We start from the raw sequence: 16128 nt of genomic DNA, 5'->3' as shown, positions 1-16128 counted from the left end.
CTCCCACCAAAGAATTTCCCAGCCCAGCATGGCAATAGCATCAGGATTGAGAAACTAAGCCTATCCCCACTAAAGGTGTGCAGGGGGGAGCAGAGTGTGCTGCTGAAACTGTGTGAACACACTGGAGGTTTAGACGTTGATACTTTCATATCCACACTCTAGAAAATCGTATATGTTCTCAAATGAGCAAACTACCATTTTCTGCCTTTCTTGGCATTGCTATCTCTTCTGTGCTACCCAACCTGTTCAAGTTTGTAAGCATTTGCCTCATGCCTTAAAACCAATTCCCTATGTTTCAAATGTGTCTTTACTATGTAGTTGAATAGGAATCAACTGGTTCATGAACCCAGACTGTACAAGTTTGGTAGAGCAAAATGTCCAGAAAACAAGTGAAGCCCATTAGTGACCAAAAAGCACTTTTCTTTCATTCATCTAATTAATGAACAATTTTTTGCACTTGCCACATGCCAGTACAGGCACTAGGGACCCTGGAATGAACAAAATGAAGCACCTCCTTCCTGGGAGAATGTAGACAATAACCATGTTCCCAAACCACTGAGGAGAAGGACTGTCAGTATTGACATGTGTTATGAAGTAAACAAAAGGCCTAGCTTGCTTTTAAGATCTATTTTTAATGGGATGGGCCGGGAAAGCTTCTCTGAGGAGCTTCTGCTTTAATCTAAAAAAAAATAAATAAATAAAATACAAACAATAAGTCAGAGCAAGTCAGCTAGGCCAGGAAAAGTGTTTCAAGAATTGGGGCTGGGGTTGTGGCTCAGTGGTAGAGTGCTTGCCTGGCACTGGGGTTTGTTTGATTCTCTGCACAGCATATAAATAAATAAAATAAAGGTCCATAGACAACTAAAAAAGTTTAAAAAAATCGACCTTCAGTGAGAAGTGAAGACATATGTTATTCATAAAATGCTAGGTTTGAAATAAGAGCATCTCCACAGGTCTGGTGTGTCATAGAACTGCTTAAGTGAGAAGGATTGAGAGGTGTGGATATTAAGAACCACAGATTTTCCTTCTGAAATTTCCCAGAGAAGCACATTTAAAATTTTTCTATTTCCACTAACACCTTATCAATGTGTAATTGCCCTCTCAAGAAAGGAGTCACCAAATAAATTAATAGTGGTTATGAGGTTGTGAGTTTATCAATGGATAGAAAATCATGCCATAGCCCACCCATATTCTCTTTCTGGGTGTTGTTGCCCTGATTATGAACCTGTCTTCACCCTTCATACTGTATCCTAACGGGGGGCAGAGGGAGGGAGGGTTGTGGTGAATGTGAGCTTGAACTTGGTCCTTATATTTAATGAAGTTCTTAAGGAATAAATCATAGTTTGAAAGCCAGATTTATTATTATAAAATGTTAAAAATGTTATTAAAGTTTCCAGGCTTTTCATGAATTTGTAAATTTGTAGGGAACCACTCCCATCATTATCAGAAGGGATTACAGTAAGTTAAGCATATAGCCTGATGCTCTACAACTAGCTTCTGGCAGAACGAGATTGTAACTGAAGACATTTATGGTCCCATCAAGTGCTCTTTTTGAAATCCCCCCGCATTGCATCTTTTTGGTTAATTTGATAAATTGTTTAATATTATCCTATTGATTTTAAAAATCAATATACGTAAAAATATATGGAAAGTTTGCTGACATTTTTAGAGGAGATTAACGAAAAATTTACCTGAAAATGGATGCTCTGTAAATAATTGTTTTCAAATTTATGTGTTATTTCTATGATTTTAATCAGTCTTTACATATATTACCTATGATTTTTTAACTCAGCTGGACTATATTATTTATATTCTGCTTTGAATATCCAGAGCCCAGCATTACATTGTATGTATAAAGGATTCTCAATGCATACTTGTTCAATGGGTGAATGTGTGTGCAGTTATTTTAATTTGGCATGCGGCTACCTAAAGCAACAAAGTATTGAAGTTAAAGTGAGAATTTTACTTGAGTCTTATGGAAACTTACTTGTAGCTAATAAAATATTGGGAAGTACAAATCGTGCATTTTTGAACATATTCTTAGAGTCTCTCTTTCTCAGAAGACAACTTCTACCCCAACCATGGAGATTTGGTGCTGCTGTTTTGCTGAGGTTTTCTTCTTCAGTTGTAAAACCCATTTCCCTACAGAAAATACGTTAGTTTTTTTATCATCTTTTTAACATGCTAATATCGTATGTTATCATGTTTATTACATATTTCTTTAGTATTTTGTGAATCAAAGGTCAAATGTTCTCTCTGATATGTGGATAGGGAGGAAGGATAAAAGTTCAGTGGATTAGACAAAAGGAAATGAAGGGAAGGGAGTGGGGATAGGAATAGGAAAGACAGTAGAATGAATCTAACCTGACTTTCCTATATTCATATAAGAATACACCACAGTGAATCTCTATTGTACATCTATTAGACTGGGATCCTAATTAGAATAAGACATACTCCATGCTTGTATAAACATATCAAAATGAACTGTACTTTCATGTATAACTAGAAAGAACAAATAAAATAAATATTAAAAATTTATGAAGGTCAAAAGAGAGGAGTATTTTGTTTGTTTTTGGTTTTTTGGTACTAGGAATTGAACTCAGGGGCACTCAACCACTGAGCCATATCCCCAGCCCTATTTTTTTTTTTTTTTTATTTAGAGACAGGGTCTCACTGAGTTGCTTAGTACCTTGTTTTTGCTGAGGCTGACTTTGAACTCTTTATCCTCCTGCCTCAGCTTCCCCAGTAGCTGGGGTTACACGGATGGGACACAGCACCTGGCCAAAGAAGAGAGGAGTTTGAAGCAACCAAAGACAAAAAAATTATATATATATATATATATATATATATATATATATATATATTAATTATCCTAAAAAGAAAAAAAGTAAAGTCATAATAGAATGTTATGTTAAAAATTGTGTACCATACAAATTTCCAAATTCAAATGAATTAGTTAGTGCTTTCTTGGCCTCTCAATTCTGTCCCACAACATAGTCTTACTTTGCTGCTTCTTCAGGATCTTCATCAGACCCTACACCAGATGTGGTTGTTGTAGTTAGTCCGTTGACTGTTGGGCTCTTGTCAGTGGACACTTGAGATCAGCACCATTGTTTCTCCAATGTGTTTGCCTCTTCCTCTACCATAATTGTACCTATGGAAAAGTCATAGCATGAATCTTGGAAAACATGATGCACAGCCACCAAGTCTAACAGGCTCCTCAGGCAACCTCTAATAGCCATTGAGGGACTGGTCATATTCAAAGTGCCACTATTTGTATTAGAAGACTGAATATTAAGCAAGATAAAATGAAAATACACATATGGATGAGGGTTTTTTTATTTTAAATTTATTTATTTATTTTAATTTGTTATACATGATAGCAGAATGCATTTCAATTCGTAGTACACATAGAACACAATTTTTCATGTCTCTGATTGTTCACAATGCAGAGTCACACTATTCGTGCCTTCACACATTACTTAGGGTAATGATGTCCATCTCATTCCACCAACTTTCCTATCCCCATGCCCACTCTCTTCCTTTCCCTCCCCTTTGCCCTGGCTAAAGTTTCTCCATTCTTCCTATGCTCCCTACCCCCAAACCCATTATGGATCAGCATCTACTTATCAGAGAGGACATTCAGCCCTTGATTTTTTGGGATTGGATTACTTCACTTAGTATTATATTCTCCAACTCCATCCATTCACCTGCAAACGCCATGAGTTTATTCGCTTTTATTGCTGAGTAATATTCCATTGTGGAGATATCCCTGTAGTATGCTGTTTTTAAGTCCTTTGGGTATAAACCGAGGAGTGGGATAGCTGGGTCAAATAGCGGTTCCATTCCATTTCCAAGGAATCTCCATACTGCTTTCCATATTGGTTGCACCAATTTGCAGTCCTACCAGCAATGTATGAGTGTGCCTTTTCCCCCACATCCTCGCTAATACTTATTGTTGTTTGTATTCTTAATAGCTGCCATTCTAACTGAACTGAAATGAAATCTTATTGCATTTCTCTAATTGCTAGAGATGTTGAACATTTTTTCATATATTTGTTTATTGATTGTATATCATCCTCTAAGAAGTGTCTCTTCAGTTCCTTGGCCCATTTACTGATTGGGTAATTTGTTTTTCTTTCTTTCTTTCTTTCTTTTTTTTTTGTTGTTGTGAAGAAGCTTTTCAGTTTGAATCCACCCAATTTATTGATTCTTGATTTTAATTCTTGCACTATAGGAGTCTTATTAAGAAAGTTGGGCTTAATCCGACATGATGAAGATTTAGGTCTACTTTTTCTTCTGTTAGGCACAGGTCTCTGGTTAAATTCCTATGGAGGAGTTTATTCACATACATGAGACTATGTATTAGTTTATGTATATAATAGACAATCTCACACATTATTTAATATAAAAATTAAATTAAAAATTACATTTTTATTCTAATTACAGCTTGGGCACAACAAACAATCAAGTATAAGGAGCTCTGAGGATTTCCATTTAAATAGTTTCAATAATCCTCCCAGACAATATCAGGTAAGCATGAATTTTTTAAAAATAAGGCTAGTTATTTCTAATATTTAGATTCTCAAATTATTTAATTTGTTAGATAAAATAATATTTTATCATGAGGATTTTTTCTCAATATTAAAATGATAAATTAATTCAACAAATATTTATTGAATATATACCATGTTCCGGGTACTTTCTAAGTGCTAAATACAAAAGTAAACAAAATAGAAAAAAAAATTAGAGTCATATAACTTAGAACATTTGTGTTCATTGCAAAAGGCTAATCTTAAAAAAAAAAAAAAAGAAAATTTACCTCAAATCTCACCTCTAAGAAATTAAGACTGCTTATTTGTGGCAAATACTCCACATGAAGTTATATGTGTGTGTGCACATGTACAATTTTTATATAGTTAATATTCAATATTATGTGAAATATTTTATAAACAAGTTAACAGCACTTACAAAATGAGTAACAGTTTTGTAGCCTATGTTTTGCACTCTATGAAACATATTCCTATTAATATATATATACATATATATACTTGCTATAAATAGATTTTGATTTATTAAAATAATTCTCTATTTTTTGGCATGTAAAAACCTTTTCCTATTATTAATAAAGGTACTGATATAAACATACTCATCGACATAGCCTATTACATTTTTAGAATAAGTTTTTTTGTTTGTTTTTTTTTTTTTTTTTTTTTTTTTTGGTATTGGAAATTGAACCAAGAGGTCTTTTACTACTGAGATACATCCCCAGCCCTTTTTGGTCTTGATTTTAAGACATGGTCTTAATAAGTGGCTTAGGTGCTGAGGGAGGGCTTCACTAAGTTGCTGTTTTCAAACTGACGATTCTTCCTGCCTCAGCCTCTCAAGTTGCTGGGATTATAGGCATATGCCACCGTGCCCAGCTTAGAATAGTTCTTGAACACAGAGTTTATTTTCCATTATTTAATGTGGGACTTAGGTGATAAGATTTGGTTTAGCCATATATCCCTACAGAACTTTCTGCAAACATTCTGAGACTCCTGATTTTCATACAAAGTAAACAATAAAAGCAATATCTGTATGATACAAACCAAAACTGGAAAAACTTTATCACATTGAAATTTGCTATTCCTCATTAAAAACAAATATAAAATCAACCCTCGCTACAAGTCTTTGTGGAGTAGGGTGGGGACATAAACAACTGGACATTTGCTTAATTCCCCCTTTGCACATTGCAATACTGTGGTCTTTAACCTGCCAAACAGAAAGGCTAAGTCTGGCTCCAATACTTTTCAAATAAAATATAACAATGTAAATAAAGAACTAGATGCTTATTTCAAACTCATTTTTCTCAAGAATTAACTTTTCAGTCATTATTTCAGGTGCTGTGAAAATTATTTCCAAAAGAAAAACAAAATTTGGAGATATTATGTGTTCCCTGACACATAAATCATTGATATTTACTTCCAAAATGCTTACTGAGGGGAGTAAACTTTGGAAATACATTCCAAATGAAAGATTGGTCATGAACTTAATAATGAGATAGATTTCTCCTTTCTCTGTCTAGAAAATAATGAAGAGGCTCATTAAAAGATATGTACTGCAAGCCCAGATCGATAAAGAGAGCGATGAAGTCAATGAAGGTGAGTTGAACACAGGGACAGACAGCTCCTGATGCAGAGCTGGTGGGAAACTGGGAAAGGAGGGTGTGGGAAGACTGCACCCCAGTGGGAAAAGTAGAACAGATCTTACCATCATCAGCTTCATGATGTCATGGGAAGCAGACTGTTTTTCTGCAGAAGTCACTTGCTAGACACAAAGCTATTGTTGTGGAGGCTTGGAGGAAATGGTTGGGACAGGTGAAGGGGACTGCTTCTCCTACCTTGCAACATTCACCATTTCCTTTGAACTTGCCCTGGGAGGACTTATCTGAGATAGTAGAAACCTGGTGCTCCATTAGGAAATGACTTCTTTTGAAAAGATTCAAAATGAAGATGTGTGTAAAATTGTGACTGGCTTTATCCTGTCCCAGCATTGAATCACTGGTTTTCCTGTGTTACATATTTACAGTTAACTTCTTACCACTCACATTTCAGGGGAACTGAAGGAAATTAAGCAGGACATCTCAAGTCTCCGTTATGAACTCCTTGAAGAAAAATCTCAGAATATGGAAGACCTAGCAGAACTTATTAGAAAACTTGGGGAAAAATTATCCTTGGAGCCAAATCAAGAGGAAAGCAATAGATAATGCCAAGACTTCCTCAAAAATTTGTATTTATTTGTCCACTTGAAGCCATATTATTTTCTGATTTATTTTTTTAAGTGCCAATGGTAAAAAAAAAAAAAAAAAGAAAAAATCCTTTAAAAAATGCTATCTTGGACCATCCTATCATCTGAAACCTACCAAATAGTTCAATATTCAAAAAAACCCTCAAAATATCTAATATTTTTTGTTATTAATTGTATCACTGAGACCACGATTGTAGAGATGATGGAAATGTTGCCCTGTTGCTTGGAGTTTGCTTTATAAACGGTTTTCTTGGGTGTAACTATTGAGATGATGTAATTACCATGTAGTGCTTGGCTGGGAATGGATCTCAGATGGCAGGGGACAGATCCACATAATTTTTTGTGTAGTTTTTCCTCCAAAGGTAAGTTCAGGCATTTTCCTTCCTGTTTGGTGGATCCCCTGCTGGTGACTCCCAGCCCAGAAATATGGGGGGAAATAATCTATGGCCATTTAAAGAATGCTATTCAGTCATCATTGGCCTCACATTACCCCCAACAAATATGACCAATACTATGTGCAAAATGGGCTTACATCTATGTCATATTTTCTGATTAATCTATTTGAAAACATTACCCTTAATAATGAAAAGGTATTTCCTTTTCTGAACCCTGGAAACATGTGTGTGTGTATGTGTGTGTGTGTGTGTGTGTGTGTGTGTGTGTGTTTTGACTGTATGTGTGCACATGAAAGTATGTATACACATACATAAAATGCTTGCCCTATTTTTTTTGTAGTTGATGTAAACACTCAAGAGCTCTTTATATTATGATTTTTGTATTGTGACTGAAAAATTACTGTCCAAATATGGACCTTTTGCTGGAGAAATATAAAAGTCACAAATGATGCATTTATTTGATTCAATTATAGCACAATTTTGTGCCATTTCTGAGGGCATTAACAGATGAAATTACATTTAGCCACTGAATGTAAAAGGGAAAAAAGTGATGTGGGAATTTGCAATACTTTTTTGTTATTCCCAATATGTTCTACTGTTTTCCTCAAATATATAAAACAGCAATTTGCTTTTGTGTGCTTTCACCAAGAGGTGGTTGTTATTATTTACTGATGATGTGAGGTGATATCATAGACAAAAAAGGGAAATCAAGTTTCATTTGTTTATACAATGAGGATCAACATTCAGATGATTCTGGTCATTAACCAGAAATGTACTTAAAATTCAGTAAGGAGAAGCTTCTAAAGTAAATCTTCAGCTTCATTAAAAAAAAAAAAAAAAATCACAGAAAAGCTGTTTTATCTCCAACTTCAGCTTAATTTAATCAAAAGTCCTTTAGGTAACCAGACTAGAAAATATAGCTAAAAATTTATATTGAGTGATTTTGTATTTGTGGATGTTTATTACTAAGAAATTGCTTAGTGATACAACAGAGGTCCATCTTCACATGCTATATGACAATATTTGAATCGGCAGTTGTAAAAAATTGATCTCACACAGAGTACAATATCAACAAACTAAAATAATCTAATTTCCATAAAGTTTGTTGAGCCCTGTGAGAAACCGGCCTCCATACCAAGGACTGTAGTACGAGAGTGCATGGGCTTGGCTCCAGAAGATTCTAGGAAAGTTTATTTTCAGATTCCTCAATATCTTTTAAGATGGATTGACTTGACAGGATAAAAGTTTGGGGGAATTCAATAGGCATGAATATGGGTTTCTTGGAAAAATATGCACTCTCTAAGTGGCTCCTGTTATTATTCAGAATTAATGTCCTGAAGTCAGAGAATTTTCCTCAAAGGACAGCTGAATTAGAAACTCTTCTAAATTCCCTTTAATTGGAAGATTAAAAGAGATGTCAGAGTATATTAAGCAAGATTTAAAAAATTCCAACAAGAGATTAATTAAAGGCATATTGGATGGTCAAATCATGATAAAAGCCTCAAATCACCAACTCTAAATCCATGACAATAAGGTGACAGATAAGTTGAAATGTACATATCCCAATTTCCTCTCTCCTCTGAGTTGCTTTTGGGCCCCAGAAGAGTTCACAGCAGGATACTTGCCATCCTGAGCACACAGCTGATCCCCTGACAGGAAGCCTGGCCCACACTCCTCACCTTCCTCACAGCAGACCCGCTGCCACCAACACACAGAACAGAAGTCCTGTTTTTGTACATCAATGTTTGGTTTTACTCTCTGCTGCTTTCAGTACTATGAAATAGCACAAATTCAGTATGATTTTACTAGGTATATAAAATAAATTTCTAGACTCCGCCATCTTCTTAAACCTACCAAGGATTGAAAGGAACAAAGTGAGTATCTGCACTCAAATGGAGAAATGGAACTTGATACAACTGAGAAATGTTTACTGAGCATACATCACGTGTCAGTTACTGTGATAAATGTTTCCCATACTTACTTTATACACAATCATACTCACTTTAGCTTCATATGTTTATTATAACAGTGTGAGGTAAATGTTATTTTTCTAATTTTGGAAATGAGATAACTGTGGTATTGACTGGAGGTAGATGCTGGAGGTAGTTGTCTCATTGTGCATTTATTTAACACCTAGGTATGGAAAACGGGCTTTACCTGACCCCCTAACTCTCTTAGACATCCAGTCGAGAGGCAGACAACAGTACAATGTGAGGAAGGCCATGGGTAAAGAGAAGATTTGACTTCAAATGCATTGTAGACATAGGGGAGGAAAAAATATACAAACATTTTTATCCCAGTTTCCTGACTGAGGTTCCTATAACAAAATACATGAGAAAAGCACACAAGTTTATTTAATATTAGTTTTTTTGTTACATAGGAGTCTTCAGAAATGAAGGCTCAAAGAAATCATCAAACATGTTTTTAAGCTAAGTTTGTGGAAGAGTGGACAGTCATGGAAAAAATTTACTGGACAAGAGGGTAGGATGTAACTGAGGCAACCTTGTAAGAACTTGTCTGTGTGGATTCCTCTTGGTCTTCATGTCTTCAGGGATAAGGAAGTTCCTTTTTCTGGATATGGGTAAAGTAATTCTCTTGAATGAGGGCCTCCTTTCCAGCTTTGAAGGAAGGTCAGAACATCCTTCCTAGGTTTACTGTCCTATTTCAGAAAAGAAGAGTGAGAGGAAGGTAAGAGTGGACTTCCAGCTTCTGCCATTCCTCAGATTTCTTCAGCATAAAATAGTCAACATACCAAGGTGCCATATTTGGGGGTAGTTATCACTGGTTACCAGTGACCAGTTCTGCCTCCTCACATGTTGAAGGATAACATTAGAGAAACACACCGAGATAAGTTTATAAAGCAGGGATTATTTAAAAAAAGGGAATCATAGACTTCTCCCAGCCCAGCCCTATTTTGTATTATATTTAGAGGCAGGGTCTCACTCACTGACTTACTCAGCACCTTGCTTTTGCTGAGGATGGCTTTGAACTGAGATCCTCCTGTCTCAGTTTCTCAACCCTCTGGGATTACAGGCATGTGCACTGGGCTGTCAGTGCTGATTCTAATATGCAAATGAAATCTTCCTCTTTCCTCTGAAACCTTCCTTCACCACCCTGTGCCAAGTGACGTTTACAAGGGTCATGACAGTCATCCTTGGCAGCTCTGTTGTATGGTGCAAGACAAAGTTCCTACATGTTAGAGTCTCTGCCCTTTGATGGAAAGAACACAGCTTTTCAAGTGTACAAGTTGAAAGTTTGTGCAGGAGTACAGCCCAGCATCCTAAAATGAAAGGAAATTTAAAATTCAGCTAAACATCTCTTATGGAATGAGACTTTGACTCTTAATCTGAGTCTTATTTTTATTCATGTCAAGCTGAGGTGAGAGATATACCATGAACTAACTCCCTGAAAGACATGAATAATAAGGGCAAACACATTTTTCTATTTGTAAATCTTTAGACTGATTGTTTGAATATTCTCCATTTATGTTCATAGCTATAGGTCTAAATGTTTTTGGAGACACTTTTAGAATACTTTCTCAGGCCAGGTGCCACAGCACATACCTCTAAGAGGTATGTAACTCAAGAGGCTAAGGAAGGAGCATCACAAGTTTGAACCAGCCATAACAACTTAGTGAGAACTTTTCTAAAAAAAAAAAAAGAAAAAAAAATGGTTCAGTGGTAAAACACCCCTGGGTTCCATCCCCAGTACTTGAAAACCAAACAAAGTATAACCACAAAGTATTTCCCCAGAATGAATTTGGTGATAATACCCATCAAAAATCTTTCATTTTTAAATTAATTTTTGCAGAGATTTATGACTGAATGATTTTTTTTATACTGGAGTCATTTTTTGGATAAGCTATTTATCAATTTTAAGTGGATCATAGGGATAGTGACTTATGCTTTTCAAATTCTCATGAAAATGACATATTGAAGTCAATCTTGATTAACAGTAAAAGTTATCTACTAAAGCAAGCATGCATTTATAACGACCATAATATTTTCTAATTACAATGTTATCTGAGATGGACAGAAAAACCAGGAGAAAGATGGGTGCCTTAGTTTGTGTGAGCTCCTATTTAAAAAGTATCATTAAGTGGGTAGCTTATAAACAGAAGAAATTTACTTCTCATTGTTTGGGGAGCCAAAAAGTCTTAGACCAAGGTACAGATAGATGGTAGATTCAGTGCTGGTGAGGGTCTGCTTCCTATTCATAGGTGGTACTTGCTTGCTGGTCCTTAGATGATAGAAAGGGCAAGGCAGCTCTCTGGGATCACTTTTATAAGGATGCAATTCCATTCATGAGTGCTCCAACCCTATGACCTAATATCTCCAAAAGGCCCTACCTCCAACTAGCACCACCTTAGTGGACAGAATTTCAACATATGAATTTGGAGGTGGGGAGCACAAACATCCAGTCCATAACAATGGGTATGTACAGAATCTAAGAATTTTTCTTCTTTTCTTTTTAATGCTCACTCAGTGAGCCATGAAGCGTTATCAGTGTCCACTGATAAATTATAGGGACAGTAAATGAATGTGGGTGGCAGGCATGTCCCCTAGGAAAAGCACAGTACATCCTGAATGTTTTTTTCTAAAACAGATGGAAAACCCTGATGCTGACATTCAGAAAGTGAATCTTGAACTTTATTGTACTGGGGTTTTGCCCTAATTATTGTCCATGAAGATAGACCCTCATATCACCATAAAAACATTTTTTTTTCAGAATAAATTGTTTACTTATTATCTTGTGTTAGGCTAAAAGAACTACAGCAATGCTCTGCTTTTGCCTTAACCTTTTCAGTAGTCTATGATTCACCACATGACATTTACCCTTCGCTCTTCTTCAGAAAATGGACTTTCATTGGAATAATTGGTAAAGGTCAAATTTTAGAGTGTTTTCTTGTATTTTAAAAATGTTTATCCATTGTCACATGTTGCTATAATTTATTAACATGTAGAACATATACATACATACATATACATAGTATACCATGATATATAACAAATAAACATAATACATGTGTATATGATCAAAGATATTTTTGAAAGCATAGCTATCTATGATCCTAAAAAAAAAAAAACACTATAAATACGGATTTTTTTTCTGTTCTCATTTGTTCTTTCATTTTATTTTTTTTCTTCATTTTAATGATTTTGCCCTTTTTCTAATCTCTGTATGTTATCTATGTCTTTTTAATGAGTTCTTTTCAGCCTAGTAGTTCAGAGTATAGGATTTGTAGCCAGAATGTGTGGGCTTGAATTTCAGCTCTGACAATTATAAGCTATGTATTCATCAAGTTTATTAACCTTTCTGGCCCTTGTTATCCCAATTTTATAGACAAAAAAACAAAGTTCATCTCCTACATTGAGATATTGCAAGAATGAGTTAATACATTTTAAGTTCAGACCAAAGTACTTGGCTCATGGTAAGCATTCAGCTAATGTCAGCAATTGCAGAGAAAGGGTGTGGCTCTGAAATTCCTTTTTCTACCCTGTCTTAAACCATTCCATCTTAAACCTTCTATAACCCAAGGACATTTAGGTTTTTAACTCATGTTTCTTTGATCAATGGCTACATAATGTCTTGAGCATTAGGCTAAGAAGGATCCTGAGGCCCCAGATGGAACCAGTAGAGAAAGAATGACATAGAGACAGTTGCAGTACTAGTTCTGGACATGGCAAGTTGGCTCTCATGCTGCATATTTGACATTCTTGGAAAAAATGAATCACATTTGAACAATATTTGGAAAAATTTCAAGGCACCACTACTACTTTTGATCATAGTTGTATCTTTTTATAATAACATTGAATGGTTGTTTAGGGCAAGAAGCATTCTAGATCCTGCTCATAAAACTTTTATTGGTAACTTGTGATATTTATTGCAGTGATCTGGGGCTATTTCCAGTAGCAGTACTGAAAACAACATGAGTAAAGTCTAGTAGTTATAAGCTACTGAAACATTAATATAAGCGAGTTCCATGGAGCTTATTTTTATCCTGGGTAGTTATACAACATTTAGGAAGTTCTTCAACATCCTCAGAGTGGAAAGGAAAGCATAAGGAGATCCAAACAATCTTTGTTAGGTCTGGTTTACTTGCTCCAATTTGTGGTTTCATCTTTACTTCTTAGAGTGCAAAGCCAATCCATGTAAGAAAACTTGCATAGTGTCCTGTCATTGATTGGGTGGTTTTTTATTAATTTTCATGTTCCTCTTTGAGGGTAATAACTTGACTCATTCACTTTATTTAATAAGAACATTATCCTTAACTCAGTAAATAATTATCAATAATTTAAATTAATTACATGCCAAATATTTCTTGTTAATTCACTGATGGATTCTAACCTATCTGATTGCTTCAGAGTCATAATCCACTTGTAGTTTTTGATCCACTAATAGAATACAATTAAACCTTGGCTTGTGTCCTTTCATTTGACATTGGGCCTCACTAATGAGCAAGACACAAAACAGCATGTCTCAGTTTGTCACTTCTGCCTGATACTGTCCATTTGGGAACCTATTACTTTTTCTTACATTGGTTTGACCTTGGGATATATTTAGGCTTTCTTTTTATTGTTTGTTTTTTTGTCTTAACCATTGACATAACCATTGACACTGATGGTTTAAGAGCCCCATGAGGCTTTATAAATAAAACCTGTGTGAGGAGCAATGATGTTCCTCCCTCCGTAGTCTTTTGGATGAGCTTCTTTTGGGGCAAATCAGAAGTCCTCCAATATTGTTTATGGTTGGTAAAAGAATTTAATTTAGCATATGATAAGCAAACCTTTTTTTGTTTGTTTTTGATTTTTTAAAAAAACTTTTTTCACTAAAGAAGCTGGCCTGAGGTTCTGACATTATAAAGACACAATGATTTCTCCTTGGCAATCCATTTATGCCTAGAGTTAGAATGTAGACATTAACTATAACCTATGTGCAGCTGACTGTAACCATAGTCTAGATCATTTCCAATTCCTCCTTCTCCAAGCAGGCACCAGAACCATATCCTTCAAGTCTTTTACAAAATTTCTCAAGAATTGCAAAAAGACTTTAAGAAATAGTTAGAAAATAAAATTAATGTAGTACTCAATGTGTCTTTCCACATCTCTCTAATGTCACTTTTAGTCCAATGACTTTTATGCATCTCAATGCTTAGTGGAGCTTCTGAGACTTTGTGGGCACTCAGAAACACACGGTTTATTCAATTGTTTCATTGAAAATTCAAACAATAACTAAGACACAGTTTCTGCACTCCAAGAATTCTGAGTCAGACATGTAGTCTAATAAATGCTGAGAGCCCCCAGGAAGAGCATCTTGGTGTGCATATGGGGATTGGCGGTTGCAAGTCTAAGAGGCTTTTGGTTGGAAATAATATACATCTTGGAAAGGCCTGAAGTTAAACTGCAGCATGGTCACTTCCATTTCTCAGGGACAATAGGGTCAGAAAGGTATCTGTTGTTCAAATGCTGCTTGTCTTCATGTACTATATTTTAAACAGTTTCCCAGAAGTAAACCCTAGAATGAAAATTTATGTGCAAGTGATTTTTGAAGAAATGTTCCCAGGAAAAACTGATAATGAGGTAGGGAAAGCAAGACATGGAAGGAGAAATCTAAGCAGCTTTGTGACTCAGGTATAATCCTGCTAAGTATAACTTCAATCTGATCCTGCAGAAGAATTCTGAAGGTAGGACTTTGAGCTGGATTTTCCTAAGGTGCCCCCTTTCCATCAGTCATTAGCTAAAGGATGCCTTAATGGGAAAACAAACTCCTAGATTCTTTGAGCAAAGGCCCCAAGGGCAGGCCTCCAGATAGAGCAGTAGGTTCAGGGATTTAGAATCAAATGCAGACATCAAGGAGACGTGCTGAATAGGGATCTGGGAGGAGCACCAACAGTGTCCACTCCACGCCCAAGGCACAGTGCCAAGAACAGTGTTCCTTGTTGCATCAGAAATTCCAGGTTGCATCAGAAATTTTAAAATGTATTTGGTTTTATGTGGAACTTTGGAAATTTAAGAAATAGTATCTGTTTTTGAGTCTCCAGATGAGATGGATTGGATCCTCTTGAAATTAAGGAATTTCTGGGTTGTCTGGGGTTGGCCGTCCATTCCTTTAAGTGAAATGATATGATCTGGTAGTTACAAGGATATCCTGGACATGGGGCAGCCAGACTTTTCAAATTGTCCCTGCCAGTTGCCATCCCCTTGACTGGAAGTATAAAATAAGTTCCTTTGAAATGCAGTTTGAAGTAAGGTTATCAATTATCGAAATTAGCCTGAATGAATTTATCTGGATCTCTAAAGAATGAGACCCAGATGTGGTAAATTAGATGAGGAGAGTTCTTAGAAAAGATGCAGAATATGGGGTCATTTTGTTAGACCACCTTAAGAACATGATAGCAGTGTCATTGGCCTGAGGGGCAGCAGTAATGTACTAGCTTCAGGTTAATGAAAGAGCCAAGAGTACCTTAAAAAAATGCAACGAAGGCACCAATGACTAATCCTCCCTTGGTCACAGTAGTCATGTCTCCACTGCTACCAAAAAAGATATTGCACAAACCTCAGAGACCCATAACCCAGGGAGTTACTTCATAGGTGCTTTCAGAGATTCTGGCATATATTATGGTCTCAAAGAATGTTTAATGAATGAATACATTATGTTGAGTGAATCCTTTATTTGGTCCCACTTGCAACCCAAGTAGGGCTGGCAGCCACTGCCTGGGAGGGGAAAGGTAGAACACACCCCAGGCAGAGATAAACCCAGAGGGAGATGATTTCAGGACTTGCTGGCCAAGCACTTTGATGTGGGCATCTCAGTACCTTCTCCAGGCTCAGTCAGCATGAGACCTAGTGAAGAATACAGATCTCCAATGCTTGGGGAGCCACCTCTGTCTGTCTGCTATAGGAGCTGACATACTGATTGTCAGAGAGCTCACAATCCTAGCTTG

The 16128-nt window shown here is 36.0% G+C and overlaps 1 protein-coding gene across 2 annotated transcripts in view; it reads left to right on the top strand.

The window, feature by feature from the left end:
• Trpc6 (transient receptor potential cation channel subfamily C member 6) overlaps nucleotides 1-7828 on the top strand; it is a 119679-nt gene extending 111851 nt beyond the window's left edge. For both annotated transcript variants that reach the window (XM_071616644.1, XM_027930703.2), the window contains 3 exons: nucleotides 4450-4533; nucleotides 6068-6143; nucleotides 6597-7828. In XM_071616644.1, coding sequence (XP_071472745.1) covers nucleotides 4450-4533; nucleotides 6068-6143; nucleotides 6597-6748 — 312 coding nt within the window. In that variant the 3' untranslated portion in view covers nucleotides 6749-7828. The remainder of the gene's footprint in view (nucleotides 1-4449; nucleotides 4534-6067; nucleotides 6144-6596) is intronic.
• The last annotated feature ends 8300 nt before the right edge of the window (nucleotides 7829-16128 follow it).

Source organism: Marmota flaviventris, chromosome 9 (assembly GCF_047511675.1).
Source record: "Marmota flaviventris isolate mMarFla1 chromosome 9, mMarFla1.hap1, whole genome shotgun sequence".
Classification (NCBI taxonomy): Eukaryota; Metazoa; Chordata; class Mammalia; order Rodentia; family Sciuridae; genus Marmota; species Marmota flaviventris.
Note: the sequence above shows the minus strand (reverse complement) of the source record. Positions and strands in the feature narration are given on the sequence as shown.